The 24,025-nt window shown below is 41.9% G+C and overlaps 1 protein-coding gene and 1 long non-coding RNA gene across 3 annotated transcripts in view; one reads left to right on the top strand and one right to left on the bottom strand.

The window, feature by feature from the left end:
* Pigg (phosphatidylinositol glycan anchor biosynthesis class G) overlaps positions 1-24,025 on the bottom strand; it is a 33,708-nt gene that overhangs the window by 1,703 nt on the left and 7,980 nt on the right. Inside the window, exons 6-12 of one of the 2 annotated variants that reach the window (XM_059274944.1) lie at positions 18,444-18,656; positions 13,108-13,325; positions 12,370-12,651; positions 10,169-10,626; positions 7,654-7,845; positions 4,169-4,478; positions 2,372-2,535 (exon numbers count right to left, since the gene is read on the bottom strand). In XM_059274944.1, coding sequence (XP_059130927.1) covers positions 2,372-2,535; positions 4,169-4,478; positions 7,654-7,845; positions 10,169-10,626; positions 12,370-12,651; positions 13,108-13,325; positions 18,444-18,656 — 1,837 coding nt within the window. The remainder of the gene's footprint in view (positions 1-2,371; positions 2,536-4,168; positions 4,479-7,653; positions 7,846-10,168; positions 10,627-12,369; positions 12,652-13,107; positions 13,326-18,443; positions 18,657-24,025) is intronic. The other variant, XM_059274945.1, reaches the window with a different exon arrangement.
* Positions 6,914-23,940, top strand: LOC131920535 (uncharacterized). The gene is made up of 2 exons (XR_009381697.1): positions 6,914-7,092; positions 23,124-23,940. It is a non-coding gene; the product is annotated as an uncharacterized LOC131920535 (long non-coding RNA).

Below are 24,025 nucleotides of genomic sequence, written 5' to 3'. Positions count from 1 at the left end.
GTACAGCACCTCAGTGGCCAAAAGACAAAACTGCTCTGAGCACCAGATCCCTCGTTTTCTCAAATGGTGTTACGGGTGGACAGCTTAAGCTAACCTCTCTTCCACAACATCACCTCAGTCTTCACTGGCTTCTCATCTTGGTCTTGGCACATTTTCTCCTGTTCAGTTCCCCAACTGTTACATCACACTTGACCCCTTCCATGCAGATGGCCCCAGTACTTCCTCTGTTTTACCCCCATGCTTGAACTGCTAGTTCCCACTTGGTACCCGGCCCAAGTGACTGCAAATGCCTCATGAACAGTGCACCAGTGTACCAAAAAGTACATACTCAACATAAGCCTTGTGGATAAAGGGCTTTGGCTGCCCCTGTCTAGGGCATAGACAGGACATCTGTGCTGAAGCAATGATCTACCAAATGGATCTTCTTTCTTAGCTGACATGTAAGCCCATATTACAGTGGGTTTCCACATGGCACTGCCTTGTGGAACAGTTCTTAGAATTATCCATGGAGAATATTGTGCATATTGCTCCTATAACACTGCACTGGATTTCAGCACCATTGCAAGCAGGCAGTCCCCATCAACCACAACTTCCAGATTCTGGCCCAAACAGCCTCATGTGTGGGTTGTATAATTTAAGATGAACTTTCTACAGACTGCATCAAAGTGCAGGCATGGAACATCTACAGTTCAGGCATTCCTTGTCCTTAGGAAATTTACAGTTTGACTAAAAATTGTTATCTCCCCTGATAGCAAAGTATCAGCTTATGGAAGGTTCTGTTTCTCTCCACAACCCAAATGTGGTTTGCAGAGGAGGATGCTTTTCTTTCTGGCTAAGGCCACCAGTTTCTCATCCAGCTTTTGAGAGCTTTCTGTAGTTAAGTTTGAGCTAATAACTAATGCTTGAGCACCAGTACCTGAGGGAAATGCAGTGGGTCATTTTAGTCTTGGGCTTGCTGAGCTCAGTGCTATCTGGGTCCCTCAATGGAGGTGCCAACAGGAGGTCAGAAATGAGTCTAGAGCCAAGAAGAGAGCCTGGGCCATGGACATGAACTTGGAGATCTCAGAGCTGGTCTAGGAAGTAAGTAGACAAGATGGACTGAGGACAAACCCATGAAAGAAGCCAAGGAATAAAGCCAGAGGAGAAGCAGAACCATAGATGACACCAGCAGGAACAAGGGTATGTAGCCTGCAGGTCACTGGTAAGCAGGAGAAGCATGGAGACATCCCAAGAGGAGTCACCCCTGACCGTCACCACAGCAAGAGTCGCTCTTCTAATCACAAGCAGGAAGAGGGACTGGGGACTTGAAAGCCCCAACTTCACCTCTAAGCCTAGGACACGGGACATGAAAAGACTGGGACCTCCAATCACAGTAAGACAGAAGAGGTTCTGGCTGATAGAGATACGCCCATCCAGTGTGTGAGAGGCTGATCCAGTGTCACAGAAAGAGGCTAGCTTTCTATGATTAGGCACATTAAGAAGTAAACAGGCACAGCTGGGTCCAAGAATAGACGGCTACTAGCAGTGGCTGTGAACATCTAGACAACTCTGAGCCTCTCATGAAGCCTTCTTTCAGAGAGGAACAACACACAAACCAACAACTGAAGCAAAAATGAAATAGTAGGATACTGTAGAGAAAATGGCAGGGACAGGTTGGAGCGTGTTGAGCAAGCCTGAAGAGCTATATATACCCCAACAGTGGCAACCTTGAGCAAGCTGGATCCTGGGAAGGGCCTCCATGCTGCTGGAGGGCATAAGAGCCTAGACTGGCTCAGGCAGATGGTGACTGACTGACTCAAAACCTGTACAGCCAGCAACTCCTCCTAGCGTATTCTTCCTGAATCGCCAAAAGGGTTTTTGGAGGGCAAGAGCCCATGTCTTTTGTCTCCCTGCCCTCAGAATGGAAGAATGAGCACGAAAACATTAAGTGGCTCAGAGCTGAGTATAGAGTTTCCCAGTCCCTATTCCCAATTCCTGACTGTGATTACAAGAGTGTCTCTTGCCATGGGACATCTGCTGCTGACGTCAGTGATCATCTCTTCCTGCTGACCTCAGTGACTGCACATTTCTTAACTTTGCCAGTGGTATCTGGCTTTGCTCCTTGTCTGGTTTTGCTACACGGCTTTCTTTATGGTTTTTTTCTTCTTGTGTGGTTTGAACTGAAAAATGAAACCTGATCAACGGAGTCCCTTATACCTGACTGAGACCTTTGGTTCATGAACTACATTTCTTATTTAAGGAAAAGAAAATCAATAAAAGGATTCTCTAACTTTTGGAGTTCAGATGCCTTGTATATAAAATAATGTTATTATTCTTAAAAACTGACAATCTGAAATCACATTTGTTCTGAAAGACAAAGTAAGTGCCTTACTTGCTTTCTTCTGAGCTCAGGAAGTGCACAAGGTGGCTGGCCCAGAGCACAGGCCCCACATATGTTCCAAACACTGTGAGGAATGTGGCTGGAACTTCCATGTAGGTATCTAAGCCCACAAAGCCTGCTGAAATGTCAATGGTGGCAATGTTGTTTGAGTTACCCTGGAACACAAAAGAATAAGGTTGCTCTTTCCACATGTGAGCATGGATACATGATCAGAGGATCAGGAGGCATTGATCATAGCCAGTCATCTGGCTACTACTTAGGTCACTGGGCTGCCTCTGGACGGGTCCTGTTTCTCTAGACCCAGAAAGTAGTAGAAAATTACCTATAAAGAATGAATCATTTGAAGAATTTTGCATAATTCAATCTTCTGACTGACCACAGAAATCTCACACCTTCCTCCAGACATATTGACTGCTCTCAAGACAAATACATGGACCTTTCCTTGAGGACCTCTGCTTGAGGATGGTGTATGTGGTCCTCAGAGGCCCACAGAACACATCTCCTGGATACTGCCATACTGGTAATTGTTAGTAAACCACTTTTATACTGCAGCCAAGAGGTTAGCTATAGCCCAGACCTGCTGAAATGCTACATGGGACATGGGGATTCATGCCACACAGTATACAGGCTGGTGACTATCTACATTCTACTAATTATATCCCTGTGCCCAAGCTATTCACAGGTCTTGAGTCTATTATGGGTGAGCCCTACTGATCCATGGGGGAGACCAAGGTAGAAAGAGTCAGGAGGGCTAGATCACCACAGCAAACTAAGCACAGGGCTGGTCTTGATCTGGTCACAGTACTTAAGAACTATAGATTCTTAAAATTTAATGCAACCACTCTTGGCCTTTGGTGACAAAAGGACAAAAAAAGGCAAGCTATACAACCTAGAGCTGATTCATGGGTAACGCTGGGGACATATGAAACTAAGAACAAGATAGGAACAGGGAGGAGACTGACCTACCAGAACAAGATAGATAAAGAGGAGAGGCCAGTACACATAGAAGAGGTGAGGTGGAGTTGTGAAGGAATCTACAGTAAGATTTATATATATATATGTATAATTTATCCTCCCTGGGGTTGCTGGGAGGAACTAGACCCTTCTATGGCCCACTATCTGCCCAGATATCATTCTACACAACAAAACTAAGGCAGGCTTGGGTTTTGGATAATGGATTTTTAAATAAAAGGAATAAGTACTATGATCCTCCAGGCCTTAGAGGAATAATAACTGTGGAGACACCCAATGGTTCCCAGTGTGGAAAGCCTTGATACCAGGGACAAAAGTACATGAAGTATAATTACTACATTCCTAAAACAAAACACATAAAAGACTTAATGTTTCCTTTACTGTTTATAATAAATCAATTCCTATCTAATCCTTCCTGCAAAGCAACAACCAATTGTCTTATGGATATCTAGATGCATCCACATAGAGCATGTCTTTTTGTTTTGTTTTGTTTTGTTTTTTTTTTTGAGACAAGGTCTCACTGTGTACCTCTGGTTGGCTTCCAACTAACAGAGATCTGCCTGCCTCTGCCTTCCCAATGCTAGAATTAAAGGCATGCACCACTATACCTGGTCAAGCATGCCTTTTTTAAATGACAAACTGTACTTTATCTAATAAAATCCACATAAGATTTAAGTATAATTTTCCATACATTTTCAGTTCTTACACTGAACACATGTAACTTTCCATCTTACAACATTTTCAGAAAGAAAAACTAAAAGATACGTGACATAAAAAGTTACTGGCCTTCTACCCATGATAATAATGAAAACCTACCTGAAAATAGAAGAATGCTTGACCAAACCAATAATGCATTACAGTGATCTCAGCTGCATCGTGTCTCAGGGGCTTCCAGATGAACTTAGTCATTACAGTCTGAATCAAGAGACTAAATGCTAACACTGGAAGATTATGTGGTCTCAAGAGCAATGCTGCCAGAAGAACTAATCCACTATGTATCTCCCACAAACCTATAGTCTTGGTTTTGAAGTCTGTTGCAATGACTTGTGCTTTAAGTAAATCTTTGGTACCCGTGAACAGAATGCCAAGGACAAATACATAAACAAAACGAGCTTCAATAATACCCCTAAAAAAAAAAAGCAAAACATGTTAGATTCATTTGTATCATCTAGAAAAATTCAAATACATATTTTTCCATTTAAAACATGTATCTAATTAGAGAATGCCTAAATGTAACAGTATAGCTAAACAAGCTCTGACTGATTTTAAAAAAAAAAAAAAAGCATGTCTACTTCCACACATGTGCCCTTAAGGAGCAGCCAGTCAGGCCAACAGGCATATGCTGGAATATACTGTCCTGATGAAGTTGACTTTGAGGAAAACTTGCTTATATGGTCCAAGGATCACCTGATAGCAAGACCCAGAGCTATGCCCTTGGAACATGCCAAGAAAATCACCAATCCACTTTGCACAGTTAAATGAAAAAGCATTGTGCCAGGAGGAGACCTGAGTATCTGAAATTTCCTAAGTTCAAAACAGTAACTGCAATTCAGCATGTTCAATTGCAATTAAATGGATTTAAAAAGAACTTGCATGTTGACATGTATAAAATGGACAATGCCGGCATGCAGTGGCCCAAACTGTTTAGTTTGGGCTCTGTTCTGTTGTTTGGACAATAAACACTCTGACAACTTCATTATTTGTGAAAACAGAAATGATTCCTACACATCATACGATTATCCTAGGAAATATATATGTGGAAAAAAATAGATATAAGTATTGGCACTCAGTAGATGCTTAGTGATATTAAGTACTATTATGAACTGAGTATCTTAGCACTCAATTTAATTATATAAAGGATATAAGTTATAAGACTATGTCTAAATAATTTCTTCTTTAATATATATTCCTAAAATATGGTTTTTTAAATATATTTTATAAAAGATGTATTTATATACTTTAAGATTGTCACTTAATAGTAAAGTGTGTGGTGCATACTTTTAATTTCAGCACTGAGGAGGTAAAGGCAGAGACAGTCTATGAATTTGAGGCCAGCCTGATCTATATAGTGAGTTCCAGGCCCAGGCTACATATTAAGATCCTGGTTTAAAACAAACAAAACCAAAAACACCCAGGTTTGATTTCCCAGCACCCACATGGTAGTTCACAACTGTCTGCAACTCCAGTTCCAAGGGATCCAATGCTCTCTTCACAGACATACATGCAGATAGAACACCAATACACATAAAAACAAATTAATTAATTAACAGAAAAGATGGTCATTTAAATACTTAGTAAATAAATTTTAAATAAATTACCAACACAGCATTATATCTGTTTTAAAAATGAATTTCCTGTATCATACTGTCTTACAACATTTTATGCATTAAAAACATTCTCATTTATTATGATTATTTTAATTCAATGTTGACACTGTGCTGTGGGATGTATGGCAAATGTGTTGCTGATTAATCAATAAAACACTGATTGGCCGTTGGCTAGGCAGGAAGTATAGGCGGGGCAAGGAGGAGAATAAAGCTGGGAAGTGGAAGGCTGAGTCAGAGAGACACTGCCAGCCACCACGATGAGAAGCAGCTTGTGAAGATGCCGGTAAGCCACGAGCCATGTGGCAAGGTATAGATTAAAGGAAATGGATTAATTTAAGACATAAGAACAGTTAGCAAGAAGCCTGCCACGGCCATACAGTTTGAAAGCAACATAAGTCTCTGTGTTTGCTTGGTCAGGTCTGAGAGGCTGTGGGACTGGCAGGTGAAAGAGATTTGCCCTGACTGTGGGCCAGGCAGGAAAACTCAAGCTACAACACTGTCTCTTACATGTGGGGCAGTGTGGCACTGGCTGAGGAGCTGGGGTCAAGTACCTAGCACACTCCTGACCATATGTATCCTAATACAAAAAGCTAAAGACAAGTCCATGTGGTTTCTAATAAAGCAGAAGACAGCAAATGTCAAAGCCATCAAAATGTTTCAGAGAAGAAGCCCTGTCCCAGTAGGTAACATCAGGCCACTAGATAGGAAAGAGCAGTAGGAAGAGCATCTGGGTAAGTTCCCAGACCTGACCAGTCAGTGCTTTTCATTCCTACGGCTTTAATTTGACTTTCAATCTAAGACATGCTTGGGCTTCTGAGTGGAGAAGAAAGGAAAGGTTCAAGGCAAAGTGTCTTGAATACTTGGTGAATGTAAAGTAGATGCAGAACCAGATAGATTAGGGTCCAGGATGAATTCAGAATCTGAGCACTTTTAGAACCAGGTGGATCTGAAACCAGTGTAGTATATTTTAAAAAAAATCAAGATAGACAGGGTGAGGGATGGATGCATTTTATAGGAAGAAGGAGCATGTTTAGAGGAAAGGCACACTGACTATCTTCTAGTCATCTACAAAAAGGCAAGCTGCTTGTAAGCAGAGAAGAAAGTAAGGGGATCATAGTCTTGAGATGAATAATGCAGAAATCAAATGTATAGAGCTGGGTGGAAACAAGAAATGAATTCATATACTGCACTTGGAGGTTAAACAAAAACCCCAAATGTAATATACAACCATCTGCCCAAAGTTCCAAATTCCAAAGCCAAGAAGAGCCTTTGTCTCTACAAAATGTCACCAGTCTCAATCACCATCTTCTTCATGTTCCCTGTATCTTATTGCCTCAGCTGAAGGCCACCACACTACTGTTACCTGCTGCAGAAACCTCGTATCAATCCATACCTATCAGCAGATAACTTCTGGTAAGCCCCTAAGTCTCTGGCTACAGCCCTCGGCTCTCATTACTTGTTAATTCTAGACAAATGTAAGGAACTCAAATGAGTAAAAAGTAAGGCCACAATCTACACATGATCTTGGGTCCTAAATATGACAATTAATATTTTATTAACTTAAGTCATATACAAAAATAGTTTGGTAAGATGGCATCATGTAAGAGTTTGCCTACTGCTTCACAATACCCTTCTGTGTTCTATGAAAACTTACTGCCTCACAGTTACAAGATCCTACCAGAGCTTCAACATATCTGTAAGGGTTGTCCCAGTACTGCTGAACAACTACATATTATTTATTTCTTCAACTACAAATGCTATTTCAAAGAACATGAGGGTGTCTTATTTCTGATGGCTCCTCTGATTGTATTCTTGAGGTACTTTTGAGAACGGATAAAACCATACCAATACACATAAAATAATAAATTATTTTAAAAAACTAAACCCCAGTATTGTAAGGATTGGCATGGCATTTTTTAGTATAGAAAACACTGAAACATATAAAAGCAAACTTTGTGTCTCTAGTTCACTTACTTTGAAATGCCTTTGTTGTCTGGTTGCCATGGGAACAGTACAATTCCAGTGGCTGCCCTGTAGCAGAAGACACCCAGCAGCCCCAGTGCTAAGGCTGCCTTGGACACAAGGGAGCACCCCTTTTGAACCAGCATGAAGATCACAGCCAGAGAAAGGGCAGCCAGGCCTGAGAGTTGTACTTTGTGGTCAGAGCTGAAATAAGAGAGAAAATGCCCAATTACTACCAATGGAACTGATGATTTACAATTATATTGAAGGGCTTTAAAAGAAATGTATTATAGATGATTTTTCTAGAAAGCCAGAAAACTAAACAAAAACTAAGTTCTTAAAATGTCACAAAGACTACCATGCTGAGATCTCATTCACTTCTTACTCTTAAGATGGTCTCAGATGCTGGTATTAGGTACAAACAGTTCTGTCCTCCGGTATCCTCGACTTACTTCATCCTCACCCTGGCTCTACTGCTTTCTCATACAGCTCAACTCTCTTGGCCCTAGCTTCTGACAGATGGCTGAGCAGAGGTGCATAGGCAGTGCTATGTGTAAAAGAATTCTCATTATTTACACAGTCCATGCTCATAAAGCTTAGATAGTTAATAGTTGTTAAATACATATTCTGGAAAGCTATACATAGAAATGGGAAAAGACTTCAGAAAATGTGAGTGAAACTGGGCATGGTGATATACATCTGTAATCTTGACAAATTAGAGGCTTGGGTATAAGATCACAAGTTTGAGTCAGCCTAGGATACTGAGCAAGACCTTGTATCAAAACAAATATAGGGGCAGGAGAGGGATAGGGGAGGGGGAGAGAGAAAGGGAGGAAGAGGGGAAGAGGGAGGGAGGGGGGAAGAGAGAGAGAGAGAGAGAGAGAGAGAGAGAGAGAGAGAGAGAGAGAGAGAGAGAGAGAGAGAACAACAACAAAAAAACAAAGAAAAACAAAAACCACCCAGAAAATGGCAGAAGACAGTTGTGGCTGTCAGGACAGGAAGAGATGATTCAAAACTATAGGCCTCATCCTGGAGTTCTCTGCTGTGCTTTAAATTGCACATCCTAGGCATCCCACTGGATTGTTGTATACTACCATAGAGAAGTGGTATTTAACTAAAACAGCTTTGGAATGGACAGCTAACAGGACTTATAAAATGGCTCTTTACAACTTGAATGACCCAGCAATGACCCAGGAAACAGTACACCAGAGAAGACATGCAGGACACACATGCACCAAATGCTTCAATTTTTCAGAGAAAAAACAAGAGTCCATTATGTTCTTCTAAGACTGGAGCTCCTTAACATATTAACCACTTCATATACCTGGGCTGAGGAGATATGGCCTATCACCAGGCCCTGTTCCCTCTTAGTTTCCTGAACTCCAAAATGAGGACCACATAGTGCTGTTTCTCCAGGCCTGTTGTGCAGGCACATGGTAGATACTACAAAGATACCAGTTCTAATTGTGGGATTATGAAAGTTTGATAACTTAGTTAATACTTAGGGGAATTCTCCATGAGAGTCTCTAGGTTAGAGAAAGCAGAGTCTTTCTTTAATGCCCACATCCAGGTGGACTGTGCACTTGAAAGGTCTTGGGAATACCATTTAGTTTTGTTTCTTCACCATACAGATATAAAATCATGCCACAGTATCATTAAAATTTCCCAAGCACTAGCAGGAGTACTTCCGACCCTCTGCATTGCAATTTCACAGAGTTCTACAACTGTTTGTTCCTCTCCACACTTTCATTTTGCTGTTCATCTTTTACTTTAGTTCGAGTCTTTGTTGTCAGACAATTAAAAATTAAAACAGTCTGTTCTTGACTTTGTCAGACTCAGTTTCTCCCATTTACTTCAAGTCTCTTTTGTTTGTTTGTTTTTTGAGACAGGGTTTCTCTGTGTAGCTTTGCACCTTTCCTGGAACTCACTTGGTAGCCCAGGCTGGCCTCGAACTCACAGAGATCCGCCTGCCTCTGCGTCCCGAGTGCTGGGATTAAAGGCATGCGCCACCACCGCCCAGCTCAAGTCTCTTCTTAAAAGCCTCCACCTACCCCCATCTACATCTCTTCCTGGCTCTGCAGCTTCAATAGAAGGCTCAGGAGATGTTGAGAGGTCTGCTATATACTTTGCCTTCTAAGGGTGGAGAGAGGGAGGCATGACTGAAGAGAAAGGAGAATCAGAAGATGTTCCAGAGACCAGGGCCTTTTGCCGACTGACCTTGTCCTCTTGTCCACAGGCAGAAGTGTAGAATGAACCACCATGGACTTGAATCCCAGAATTACATCTTTATCACAATGATCATTTTAAAACTCACAGGTTCTCAATCATTAACAATTACTCTGATTCAGCATTAATAAACCAAATCTATTAAGTTAGCCTCTTTTCAACTTCATGGGGTATATTTTCTATTTCTTTAGATCTCAAGTATATTTTAGTCTTAATATATATTTTTAAAAGGACAAAATGTACAAAAAGAAGACTGTGACTATTCAACTGCAAAGGGTTTTAGTCCATAGGCCATGCTCACCTGGTAAGCCAGTGGCTGAGGTCAGGCCGATGGGCTCCCTGTACCCCTGTCTGGTTCAAGGACCTCAGTAGCCGACAGCAGACCAGCACCAGCCATGGACTTGCCAGCACGGTCCACCATTTGCAGCTTCCTTGTGCTTCAGAAAGGGAGACCCCTTTCCTTGTTCTGTCAGGCTTAGGGGTATTATAGCTTGTACTGTCCTTCAGGGTGCAGGCAAGTATGTCCACACATCCTTGTTCCACACGGAAGTGATGCTGAGGTTCACAGTCATCTCCCACAAAGTAACTCCTACAGGTTTCCTGGCTCAGAGCCAGGCACAGAGTGTTAACAAGGAAGTACCAGGTCTGATGCTCTTCCTCCACAAAGCTGCTGGCTCCCAGGCTCAGAACATGGCCCACTGTGCCCAGAAGAAGGAGGACATCCACCTCTGACCACCCTGAGCTGGGATAAGCTGCACTCTGTTAGAAGAAAATACAGTTTCTGAGGGATAACCTGAAAATTATATCCATCACCCTGCACATACTGGAGTCCCTTGCTCACAGTGAAAAGGCCTCATGATAGACACTTGCTGTCTTCCCACCTAACCCAAACTGCCTACTATGGAGGGAACCCCACTGCATTGGAAGCACTAGCCCTTCTTCCTGCAGCACAGCCTAGAGGAGGTCAAGATGTTCTTATGCTAACCATGAGGACATGGACATACCACGTCAGTCACCTGTCCTCACCCTGGACTGTAAGTCCCAAGCTCAGTGTCCGAAACTGAAAGCAGGCCCTCAATGCAGTGATTGTGCCCAAAGAATTGCCCAGAAGATCCTGGCCCAGCTGTCATGTTCCCTGCATGACATCAATTTTCCCAGGACTATTATAGTTTCCACTATAATAGTTACTTCTGCTGAAATGACAAAAAGATGGCAACAGAAAACTACTTCTTAAATTATGTTATGGTTTAGATATGAAATACTCCTCTCACCAAGTGGGGAGGGGACTCATAAGGGTGATTAAAATAAGAAGGTGCTAATTCTTCCGTTTCTCTTCTTCCCTCTCATTGCTTTACAGCTTTACTTGGCTGTCACAAGTAAACAGCTTTTTCAGCTAAGCCTTTCCACTGTGATGTTTCCATCTCAACACAGGCTCATAATAATGGAACCAGCCAGATATGGACTGACACTTTTGAAACTGAGCTGTAAATCCTTCCTCCCTTAAATGTTGATCTCAGATATTTTGTCACAGTGATGAAAGACTGATCAACACAAATTAATGACTTAAAAACAGCTCAAGGGCTGATGAGATGGCTCAGCAAGTATAGATACTTGCTGCCAAGTCTAATGACCTGAATCCTATTCTCAGGACCCATATGGTGGAAGGAGAGAAAACACACACACACACACACACACACACACACACACACACACACACACACACACACCAGTTCAATATGAAGTTCTTGTTGTCACTTGTTGTTCTGATAGCTCGTAACTATGTATAGTAAGGCACCCAGAGAAACACCATGAACCCAGAAAGGCCCTAAAGAGGCAAACATACACAAAGACAATGCCTAGACCCAGACACACAACAGGGGTCTCTAAAGGCCCTGTGATGGGAAGGGGGACAGAAGGACAGAGTGTACTGGATAAGAGCTAGAGTCACTGCATAGTTTCTCAACCCCAGGCTCTGGATCTGTGGACTCTACTGTAACCACCTCCATGACCATTACTTACCTAATAAACAAAACCCAATAATTTCACAGGAAAACGTAAGCCTTGAAAAGAAAGCTTTGTGAGGCAGAACAGACCAATAGGGGACCAAGCTTCCTTGGGAGCCTCCTGAGTGCTCACCTGTTCACTGTCCATCAGTAGCAGCTCAGAAACTTTTCAAAGAGCACAGTACACATGTTCACTATCTGCCACATTCAGAAACCCTATTATCACCTCTGTTCCAGTCCAGCTCTTTCCAGCTGAGAATACAGGCATGTGACCTGACTACACAACAGAATATCACAGGCTGAAATGCCCAGAGGCCTGGGAAGGGCTGTTTAGGTCCTTCTCCTGTAGTCCACTTGGTGTGTGGTCTTTCCACGACATCTCTAGCACTGCAGTGCTGGTACATTTCAACCAATTTCTTATTAATGAAAGATTAGCTGGCAAAACAAAACAAAAGCCCACCCATAAAGACCATATAATATACCCAGGGCCCAGCCATACCTTCTTCAGCAGGGTGCCATCGATGACCATCCTGATAAGGGCAGACACAACTGCACAGAGCAGTGCAGAAATAAGTACCATCACACCCCCGACTGCCAGCCACGGGAGGCTGCAGAGGTAGCATGAGCTCTCAGATGAGGTGCAAACCAGGACATGAATGGCCGAAAGAACCAGAAATATCAAATAAAAGAGCAGAGAAAACACAGGAGACAAGAGAGGAACATCCAGTTCAGCCTTTCTGCACAGCACATGTGGAGTGCTAAGGAGGAACAGGGTGAGAACCTGAAATAGAAGATCAAGGGTGTCTATGGAAGGCCAGGCATCATCCAAATGAGCCCATCCCATTGCTCATACAAGAACAACAACAACAAAAAGACCCAAGGGAAAATTATTTTTAGTTTCTTGCTAAAACTGCATAGCTTGATTTATAGTTTTATCTTTTATAGCAATGCTGAATGAAGCCATGTGACACATCAGGATGCACAACGGAAGGATAAAGAATATTCTTATTTTCCATGTTACATCAATGTTCTTTTTAGACACAGGGTCTTGTTGTAGTCCAGGCTGGCATGACAGGCATAACAGGCCACTCTCCTGTCTTAGTAGCCTGAATTCTAGGATTACAGATATATACTACCATGCCCAGCAGTAACGATATGTAAATTTAAAACCATCATGTTTTGGCTGAGTTGCAAAATCAATTTAACACCCAAACCATGATAATACAAGCATCTGTACCTCCAAAACCATGACAGTCCCTACAGCCATGGAGTAGATGTCATAGTGAGCCACTTGTGTGCTCAGAGCCAGACTCAGGGTCTTCAGGGCACCCAGGTACTGTCTGAGTACTTTGGTCCCCAGGCCAAGCAGAATGTCTGAATGGTTTTCTTCCAAGTGCAGTTTGACCCAGTTCCCGTGCAACCTTTCTGCCATTTTAAACTGCTCAAATCCAGGATCTATCAGACAAAAGGATTATACACACATAACTTTAGCACATTCACTTATTCCTGGCATACTCTTAGGAAGTGATACCTAATGGAGGCAATCTGTTCCTAGGCAGGAAGGGTCAGCAACACTTCAGTAACACTATAACAGCTGACCACACACATCCACCCACTGCCAACACAGCCAGGGCCTGGGTACTCAGCACATGCAGCATAGGCAGAAATAACACCCACTGCTTGGCCCAGACATTTTTCTACGTCTCTCATGTGATCTGATCTCTCCTCTCTTCCTTTTGTCTCTTCCCATTCTTTCTTCTTGTGAAATATAAAAACAATTCTGAAATGTACTGTATCAACGGGTCCTGGTTTCAAAGAGCCCTCCCTCCTCATCTTGACAGAATGTGTGAGGAGTGCTGCCCATACACTGCACAGGCTAATTCTTGTGCCTTCATATTTTCGCTTCCTTCATTAACCACCCTTCTTTACAGTCCTCCTTGTAAAGGCAGAGCATTTTCTAGCCTCCTCCTCTTTACAACGTCCAGTGATGCCATTGGCATGGAATGCGTGGCTTCTGGATGTAGCCCAGGATCATGGCCACCCCTTTCCTTTAGCTCTGCATGGTATGCTGCTGGAAGCAAGGAGCCGACAGTCTTCTTTCCAGATATGGGTATTATTCTTCACTATGTTGTGCTTGCTTGTGGTGAAATGGGTCTAAAAACCCAGACTTTTCTTCCTGAGATGCTCTGTTCTTTAAAATGCATCTTATACTCCAGCAGGCCACACATGCCTGCACTCCCCAACAGTGCTGCACAGCGATCTGTGAATACAACCCATGCTTCACCTTCACAGCAGCAAAAGAACCCCTGCAGGCATTCTATTGCTGAGGACAAGGGTTCGGTGGCATAATCTAATGTGAACCTGAGCATTTCAGGTTGCACCTCCCCTTACTGCTCATCATCAAAACTTGCAGAGAAAAACTGGCCAGCATCACTCTAAGCAGCTACTACTCACTTCTGCAATGACCCGTGAGGGAGGGATGAGACCATTATGCCTGTTCTCCAGATGAGAAATAGAGATAGAATTAAGGCATTTGCTCAGGTTATGCAGTAAGTGACAGAAAGCATTATCCTAAACTCTGATAGTAAGTCCAAGGCTAGTGCCCTCACTGCTACACCACACCAAAGTAGGGGTATCTGTGTCTATACCCCAGACCTCCACAGTGCTCTGTATTCATAATCCATAGCCTCTCTTCCGGGAAGTCACAGAGACTTGGGCCACCTATGTCTATACCTCACAGCCTCTATAAGTGAACTATAAAAGCCTGGTGGTATCTGTACCTATACCCCATAGCTTCCATAAGAGTCATAAAGACATAGGGCACCTGTGTCTATATCCCATAACCTCCACGAGTAAGTCACAAAGATCTGGTCTATCTTTGTACATACTCAACAGTTTTACACATCTCTACAAATGAACCATAGACACAGGCTATTTGTGTAACATCTTACAGCCTCTATAAAATGAATCATAGAAACCCAGGGTTCCTATTCATGCAGCTAAATAAACACTTCCTAAGCACTATGTCCCAGATACTGAATCTCAAATAGGAAACACAATGGACTGTAAATTTAAAAAAAGAAAGAAAGAAAAAGAAATACAGTGGTGAATTAACAGATACAATTCCTGCCTGTTTGTGCTCGGATTCAGAAGTGTTCACAAATACAAACAAATGTAAACAAAACACTATGTTGTAGGCATAGACAAATGTGATAACAAATTGTGCAGAATGGAGGCTGGAAAGATGGCTCAGTGGTTAAAAGCCCTGGCTGCTCTTTCAGTGGATCCGGGTTTGAGTCCCAGGACCCACATCCATCTGTGACTCCAGTTCCAGGGGATCCCACATCCTTTTAGCTTCTGCAATGCATACACACGACACGTAGACATACATGCAGGCAAAACATGTATACACATAAAAGAATTTTGTCACAAAGAATGCTATAAAGGAAAAGAGACTATCTGAGAGATTTCTGGTAATGAAGAGTAATTGATTTTAAATTGGAAGTGGAATATAGGGCAAGGACAGTCTGATAAGCTGACTATAAAGGATGCCCAGGAATTAACCAGATGAACTAGGAAAGAACATCCAGTCACTATGAACATCTTGTTCAAAGTTCCTGAGGAAAAAAAAAAAGGCTGTTCCCACCAGACCTAAAAGACAGAGGGCAAGAAGCATCAGATTTGGCTAGATGTTGTGTTGGCCTTGTTATAGGATTTAGAGTGTACTGATAGTGTAGACATAGGTAGGCCTCCTAGGAGTGAGGGGCCCCCAAAATGTCTCCTAATCCCTGTAGGCTCGTTTCCTTTCCATTTAACATAGTTCCTAATCTTTTTCTACCCTAACATTTCTGAAACAGCAAATAATCCTTAGCAGCTGTTTTTTGTTGGCAATTTTTGCTAGACTAGAGTTTTTCTAAGAACAACAAAATATGCAAAAACTACCAAGCAATGGCTGACCTAGTGGCTAATGCCAATAATCTCATCTACTCAAGAGGCTGAATCAGGAGGATCACAAATTGAAGGCCAACCTGAGCTATAGAATTCAAGGACAGACTGTTTAACAGTGAGACTGTCTCAAAACAAAAACTAAAAGAGGCCTGGAGATGTAATTTAGTGATAGAGTATTTGCCTAGCATATGAAAGGAATAAGGTTCAATTCCCAGTACTGTACCAACCACCACTACAACCAAAAAAATAATAAAGACTAAAACCCACCAAATGAACAAACAAAAAAACCACCAAAAAAACTCTACCACACATACATACCAAAATAAAACAATAAAACATCACCATACCTAAAACAACAACAACAACAAAAGACTAAATCAACCAACCAATACCTTCCCATCCCTCAAAAAAAAAAAACCACCTTACATACCTATAATTTATTTTAGGAAAAAAAAGCAAGAATAATGGTTATGTATAATCTAGACTAAAAACTAAAATGTGCATCAAAGCCAGGCCTCACCCCTAACAAAACCTCTCACCTGGACTACTGGATTGGGTACTTGCTCAGGAAATCTTCCTGCCCCTTGTATAAGGCTCCCAGTCATTTCCCAGCTGACAGGGCAGGGTCTGTCTTCCACAGGTAACAATCATGGTGCTCACCCCTACTAGCTGTATATCACAACTTAAAGAAGAAAACTTGCCAGTATCATACCAAATACTGCCTCAAACACAAGTGGCTCTTCTAGACTTGTGAAGGAGCCCAAATGACAGATGTGTTAGTCTGTGATATGCTGGACATACCAGAGTAAACCAACTGAAAATGTGACTCAGATGATCTATATAGGGTCTCACAGAGGTTTACATTTCTCCTGGGATCATTCCCACTGGCACGGAAATCGCCCCTAGTATCACCAGCTTAAAAACAAACATGTGCTTAGACCACAGTCCACCTTTCTGATCCTCAATTGCCTTATCTGTACCTATTCTAACCAGGCTCTCTCCCAACACAGGACCTGTTCTAGCAAACACTAATGACTCCATATCCCCAGAACCAATAGTTAGTTCTCAATTCTCCTTTATTTTACAGTATCAACACCGTGGCTTACTTTCTCCTTACTGAAATTCTTTTTTCATAGCTTCTTGCCCCATGTACCCCAATCTCTCAATACGCTGCTGTTTGAATGAGTAGACCACTACCACCACCACCCCGCGCCGCCGCCCCCTCCCCCCCATATATTTGAACACTTGGTCCCCAGCTGGCAGAATTGTTTGGAAATAATTAAAGGTGTGGCTTTGTTGGAGGAGGTGTCACTAGGGGTGGCTTTGAGGTTTCAAAGGCCCTCACCATCCCCAGAGCTCGTTCTCTCTCTCTCTCTCTCTCTCTCTCTCTCTTCTCTCTCTCTCTCTCTCTCTCTCTCTCCTCTCTCTCTCTCTCTCCTCTCTCCTCTCTCTCTCTCTCTCTCTCTCTCTCTCTCTCTCTCTCTCTCTCTCTCTCTCTCTCTCTCTCTCCTCTCTCCTCTCTCCTCTCTCTCCTCTCTCTCTCCTCTCTCTCTCTCAAGCTTGCAGATGATGATGTAAGCTCTCAGTTGCTGGCCTAGCATCATGCCTGTGCCTGCTGCCATGCCCCCTGCCATGATGGTCATGGACTCTGAGCCTCTGAAACTCGAAGTCCCAAATCCACTTTCTTCTATAAGTTGCCTTGGTCATGGTGTCTGATCACAGAAGTAGAAGAATAACTAAGACACCTGCCTTGCAAAGTAGCTCCTGCCTGCCTCACTGCACGGTCACCTACCTATTCTTTCACTGTACAGCTGGAAATCTGGAGTTGTTCCTTTGGCCTCGGGTCTTCTTGTGCTTAAACCCCACTGTACCAGCAAATGCCTCCTCCAAAACAAGTCTACAACATAACCACTTCTAATTACCGTTGCCATGCAGGGCCCATGCTGCCTTGCCTCTAACCAAAACAGGGTAGCTGCTTCTTGCCTGCTCTGCTACAGTACAGGGCAGCACGCCCAGAGGGAACCTGGGAGAACCTTTGAAAATGCAGAAAACTCTGTCTTATCCTCCTTCACCTAGACAAAACTGAAGCTCATCTAACACCTAAAAGCCCTCTGATGACGTCTCTGAACTCATCTCCTGTACCTCTGACCCTCAGTCTACAAAGCTCCCTCTTAACTCTAAGGCCAGGCTTGTATTAGGATACCAACCCATGCTCCTATGTGCAATCTTTTCCTAGGGTTCTGGTTACCATCTGGCATCTATCACAATACTTTTGTTTTCTTCATGCTAAAAGATTCTGTGAGGACAGAGATCTGGTGCCACCCAATGCTTTATCCCCAGTACTTTTAACATGGTGTCCCTTGTTCATAAACAAAAACTTGGTAAACATTTTTTGAATTAATAAATGTATAAAAGATTTCAAATAGCTTAATTACATTTGTGGGTGTTGCTAATAATGACAGTTAAGGGCCTAAGAAAACAGGAATATAATATTCATAATTAAAGAGTGACAACTACAAAGTATTCCACTACAAATTGCACACCAGAAAACCTTTGGAAAACATAAGGCCCATGGAATCATGAAGACCTTATAGAAGTTAGAACTACAATTTACAATTACCTTACCTTTTTCATACGATGGAACGTTTTCTTGCAATAGTTTGCTAAGCTGTAATGTGTTTAAGTGTAAAAATCTCAGTTGTTCTCTCATTGGTTTTCCTTCTATAACTGGAAATAAGAGGCTCCCTACACTGTCTTTAGGAATCGGCAAACCAAGTCCTATTGCTAGTGTTGCAGCCAAGTCAGTCTGCTGGACGTGCTTGGGGCGTCGAATATCCCCTGGAAAAAAGAAAAGATTTTAAGCAATAGATTTCTACAAGGTAAAAAATGGTGGTTAATCTTGAATTTGAGCAACTACAGCTAATACGTCAAAACTATCATGTCTTCGAACCACTCAACTATAGTCACACGGAAACCACCTCCCTGCTTTTTATGTCAATAAATTTACCAAGTGCTACCTTCCCTTAAGGGGCTTATAATACACTGGAGAGGGTCTAATTTTAAAAATACAGTTATTGTGATTGTTGCTGTGGACATGGAAGTAACAAGTAGCCAAGCAGAGGCTAAGGGATAGTCACTTGAGTGATGTCAATTCAACATGAGTTAGGGTTAGCAGTGGTTCCTGAACTATAAGAGGATCTTTTCGTAGGAAAGCAGGATGAGGCTGGGTTCAGCCGGGCAGGCATGACCATTGATTAGGACAAGGACAAGTAAGACGTAAGATTCTGCCTATCCACATAATCTTTTCAAGCTTGCAGTAGCTCTCTATACTACCAACTCCTTAGCAGAAGAATGGCTGTGGTGCTCAGACACCAAGTTCAGGGCCCTGGTGTACCAAACAACCTTGGATGAAAAGTAACCTTCTAGAGACTTCTCATTTGTAAATAATGTAACCGCCTAACCCCATCCTACCTCCACCCCAGAAGCATCAGAACAGGTTTACAGGGCTGACTGAATCACCAGGGAAGTCTTCCCAGATGGTCCTGCTTAAAGCTTAGATACACAAGTGTGAGTGTGTGAAGATTTTACTTTAATTGCAGTAATTTTTGGTTGTATAGACTTTTCACTTGGTCAAATTTATTTTCTAGACAAACTTTCTACTTTAATGTTATTGTTTATTATATTCCAGTACTTTCTGCTACTATTTTCTTACATTATTTTGAGCTGAAAAACAAACATGAAACAAAAGCAAATGTAACACAAATTCAATTCATTTCATCAGATACTATTCTGAGACTGATGCACATCTACTGTGGGATGACATAAGTGTATTCCACGTGATGTTCTAACTCTATCAAATATTGATAACCAAGATTCTAAGCTCAGGCAGAAGAAAGAAGAGGCCAGATCTAAACAGGTGATTTCATTGTTCTGAATGTGAGCTGGAAGTATCAATTTAAACTCAAGATTACCTTATCTTAAAAGATTTCTACCAGGCAGTGGTGGCACACACCTTTAATCTCAGCACTTGGGACACAGAGGCAGGCAGATCTTTGAGTTCAATCAAGGCCAGCCGGTCTACAGAGTGAGTTCCAGGACAGACAGGGCTACACAGAGAAACCCTATCTCGAACAACAACAACAACAACAACAATGAAGATTTCCTTGTTCTATCCAGAAACCTAATAGAACCCAGCATAAACTCACACTTCTAGCTCTGAGACAGTATATTCAGTATATATATCAATTCTACCTGAAGGATCAGGGCACCCTGGGAAAGCTAACTGAGCCCTGAGAAAGACACAGGCATGATAGCTAGGAATATGGTTCAAAGGGCAAGAGAGGGATCAGAGACCACTGAGATCTTGCCTAAAGGACTTGGGAATTAATATAAAAAAATATATTATTGCTGATCTTGTTTTAATGTTCTCCCTTTCTTTTTTTTTTTTGTTTTGCTTTTTGAGAGAGGATTTCTCTGAGTAACCTTGGCTGTCCTGGAACTCAGAGAGACCCTGCTGCCTCTGCATCCTGAATGCTGGGATTAAAGGTATGTGCCACCACCATCTGGCATGTTCTCCCAAAATTTTTGTGATGAAAATTTAATCTCCAATGTAATGGTGTTGGGAGGTGGTACCTTTTGTCAGGTATCAGCTCAGGAGCCCTAGCACCACTATAAAGTGGCCTGTTGGAAGGAATCTCATCCTCTTTACCCTCCTATTTTCTGTCACATGGTGACACAATGCTCCTTCCCTCCAGGGACAGTAATTATGGCATCATCATGGAAGAAGGAAACAAACTTCACTAGATTGTGACACTTTGACTTTGCACTTCCCAACCTATAGAGAAGCAAGAGATCAATTCCTTTCTCTATAAATTATTATACCTCTGACTCTGTTAGAATAACACAAATGGACTACAGTAATAGCTAAGTAATATAAAAATATGGAATTAAAATACTACTCTTCGCAAACTCCTAGCTGGTCATCAATGACTACTAACATCATAATAAAGTCCAGTGTTACAGTTTGGTTAAAAAACTATCCTATGACAAGGCTTGTGCATTTGAATTCTTGGTTCTCAGCAGACAGCGCTATTTTGGGAGACTGTGGAGGTTGAAGCAGGAAGACTGAGAGTTAGATTAGAGGCCAGTTATGTTACATAGCTAGACTGGTTTGGGGGATCTGGATCACAGGGAACTCCAAAGACAATCTGATTTTTTTTTTTCAGCAAATAAATGGTAGTAAATTAAAAGAGTTGGGAACTTCCAAGTTAACAGAGACCAAGGAGACACACTGACAAATCAAAATGTATGGATCTTATTTGCACCTAACTCAATCAAACTAAGACAACTAAAGAGAGACAGACATTGGAAATCTAAACATTTGATGATATTAAGGAATTAATGACATTTTTGAAATGCAGTAATAGAGCCAGGATCATGTGGAGAAAGTGCATATTTGTAGATCTGAGGTCTGATCCTAAATAATAAGGAAAATGAGTGTGTGCACAGATAGACTAACACAAGCTATAGCTGGATAGTAACTATTGAAGTTGGGTGGTGCATCTGGAGACTTCGGGGACTGTTTGGCTACCTTTAATAGGTCTGAAATTTTCCACAATAAAGAATCTTTTGAAGAGGTTAAAATGTTTGGGTCTGGGATTAGTTTAGAAAGTAAGGTGGGTAACCAGCATTACTGCTTATCAAAAGGTTCATATTATAACAACATCATGTATTGAGCATGTCCTGTCTTTTTTCATTAATATGAGATGCCATTATTATCAACAATTCTTTTATGCTAGAATCTATTTTTAACCTCTTTATTTTCCTTCACTGATAGGCCTGACCAGTCTTGCCAACAGAAACTGTTTTAATAACTATAGCTTTACGATGTGAACACGGAGTACAAAGGGCTTTATCCTATAGGCATTTCAGAGAACTAGTCTCAGTTCTTCCACTACTTACATATACTTCTATTTGCCCCATGGCACCCTTACTTCAGCAACCTTTTTTTTTTTTTTTTTTTTTTTTTTTTTTAATAATTTATTTAACTTTATTTTATATGCATTGGTGTGAAGGTATCAGATCCCCTAGAACTGGAGTTACAGACAGTTGTGAGCTGCCATGTGGGTGCTGGGAATTGAACTCAGGTCTTCTGGAAGAACAGCCAGTGTTCTTAACCACTGAGCCATCTCTCCAGCCCTTCAGCAACCTTTTAAATCTTTAATAAACAAATATTGATGAAAAAGCTGTCAGGCATCATTTTAGGTGGAAGACAAGTTTATGAAACTGGCCAAGTCCTACCTAGGGGTAAGTCAGCCAACCAACACACTTGCTCTGCCCTATGGAGGTCCAAGAGGAGGTATATTATTCTTCCCTTACTCCTAGAGTGACCCATACCCATGCTTCCCACTGGGGCCGGAAGACTCAGGACAGGATGCAGCAGGTTGAGAGCAGTCTATGAAATCACATGGCAGATAATCCAAATTTCATAAAACAACAGCCACATTTAGAGTCTGGAAATTATCTAAGAGTATTTATCAAATGAAGAAACATTCGTTCATGAAAAGCTACTGAACTTTTGTAAGAGCTTTAAGAGTCTGTGGCACATGAATCTCTACCCTCCCTTCCCCCACCCCGACTACAGGTTCCAGAAGACAGCAACTACACAGGAGTACCAGCTAGGAATGTAGCCCCGTCACTCACCTCATCTACAATTGTAGAAACAGGCCATCTCTCACCTATTTTTGTCTCAGAAACAAAAGAACAATCAGGTGGCAAGAGTGGAGCCTCCAGGCTTGGTGACAGCAACAGAAACAGCTGCACACAAGGGTACCACTAAGGAAGCGACCAAGAGTCCTATCCAGCTGTACTGCCCATGAACTACTCTGACAACCTATGATGACCAGCGTAGCAGGATAACACTAAAGGTGCAGTAGTGGCCCCATATATTGGTGGTCATCAACAGCTCTCTAATTGGACTGAAGGCCCACTCAACAGGATGGAAATCATGCCTGGTACTGGAAAACTAACCAATTCTCCAGGGCTAGTGGGGTCATGGATTTTAGAGGAGAACTTAATAATGCCACTTTACTAAACCAGCATAATTCCTAATTGCATCCTAAATATTTATTCTTTTTTTTTATACAGGTTTTCTCTATATAGCTTTGAAGCCTTTCCTAGAACTCACTCTGTAGCCCAGACTGGCCTTGAACTCACAGAGATCCGCCTGGCTCTGCCTCCCGAGTGCTGGGATTAAAGGCATGCACGACCACCGCCCGGCCTAAATATTTATTCTTATACCCACAGATAAATGTAGCTCTCACCACTCATCAAAGAGACTTCTCTTTATAAAAGACGGAGACCATTTCAGAAATCTGGTAAAAATACAGACAACAAGGGGGTGCTCAGCTGCAATTGATACATCTACAACATAACTCCCGTACCTAAGGCTCAGGAAACATCTCCACGGACAAGACTGAAAGACTGTAAGAGCCAGAGGATCGGGAAATCTGCTATTATGTCTCCTAGAAACGACAAGGAGCCTTCACCCACGACACCTCAACAATGTGGTGGCCTATACAAGACCTGAAGAAGTAAAACACTAACAGCCATGCTGACATGGAGGGAGTAATCTCACAGCCTCCACAGACAAGAACTACAGGCAGCTAAGGAACGCTCAAAGGAGAAAGTCTTCCCCAGGGATGAGCCCCAAATTGGCTGACCAATACCAAGTGCTCAGCCTTCAAATTATATAGATATATGTAACACTAAACAGACTGGTCAGGTTGTATTTGTATATTTAAGGAAATATACTTTTTCTTTTTTTGGTGTGTATAAACCAACAATGAAGAAAGAGATCATGATTTATTTCAAGTGGGGAACAAGCCTTGGGAACATGAAAGGGACTGAAGGGAAGAAAGGGAAGGGGGGAAATTATGTAATTTTAATTTAAAAATGTGATTTAAAAAACCTTATGGTATAAGCTGAGCATGCCCAGAGACATTTCTGCCCATTGCTTTAATCTTTTACACACTGTATCATGACTTTAAACTAAGCATTGTCCAAAATATATCTATTGTCTTTTCTTTTTAAATTTTAACATTAAACTAAGCATACACAGAAATGTACTCTTTAACTGAGGACCTCTCTATATGAATATGTATAGGTTCCCTAACTAAAATCCTTGCATTTGTCCAAGAGAATACTGC

Source organism: Peromyscus eremicus, chromosome 10, assembly GCF_949786415.1.
Source record: "Peromyscus eremicus chromosome 10, PerEre_H2_v1, whole genome shotgun sequence".
Lineage (NCBI taxonomy): Eukaryota > Metazoa > Chordata > Mammalia > Rodentia > Cricetidae > Peromyscus > Peromyscus eremicus.
This window is presented reverse-complemented; position numbering and strand designations above follow the sequence as displayed.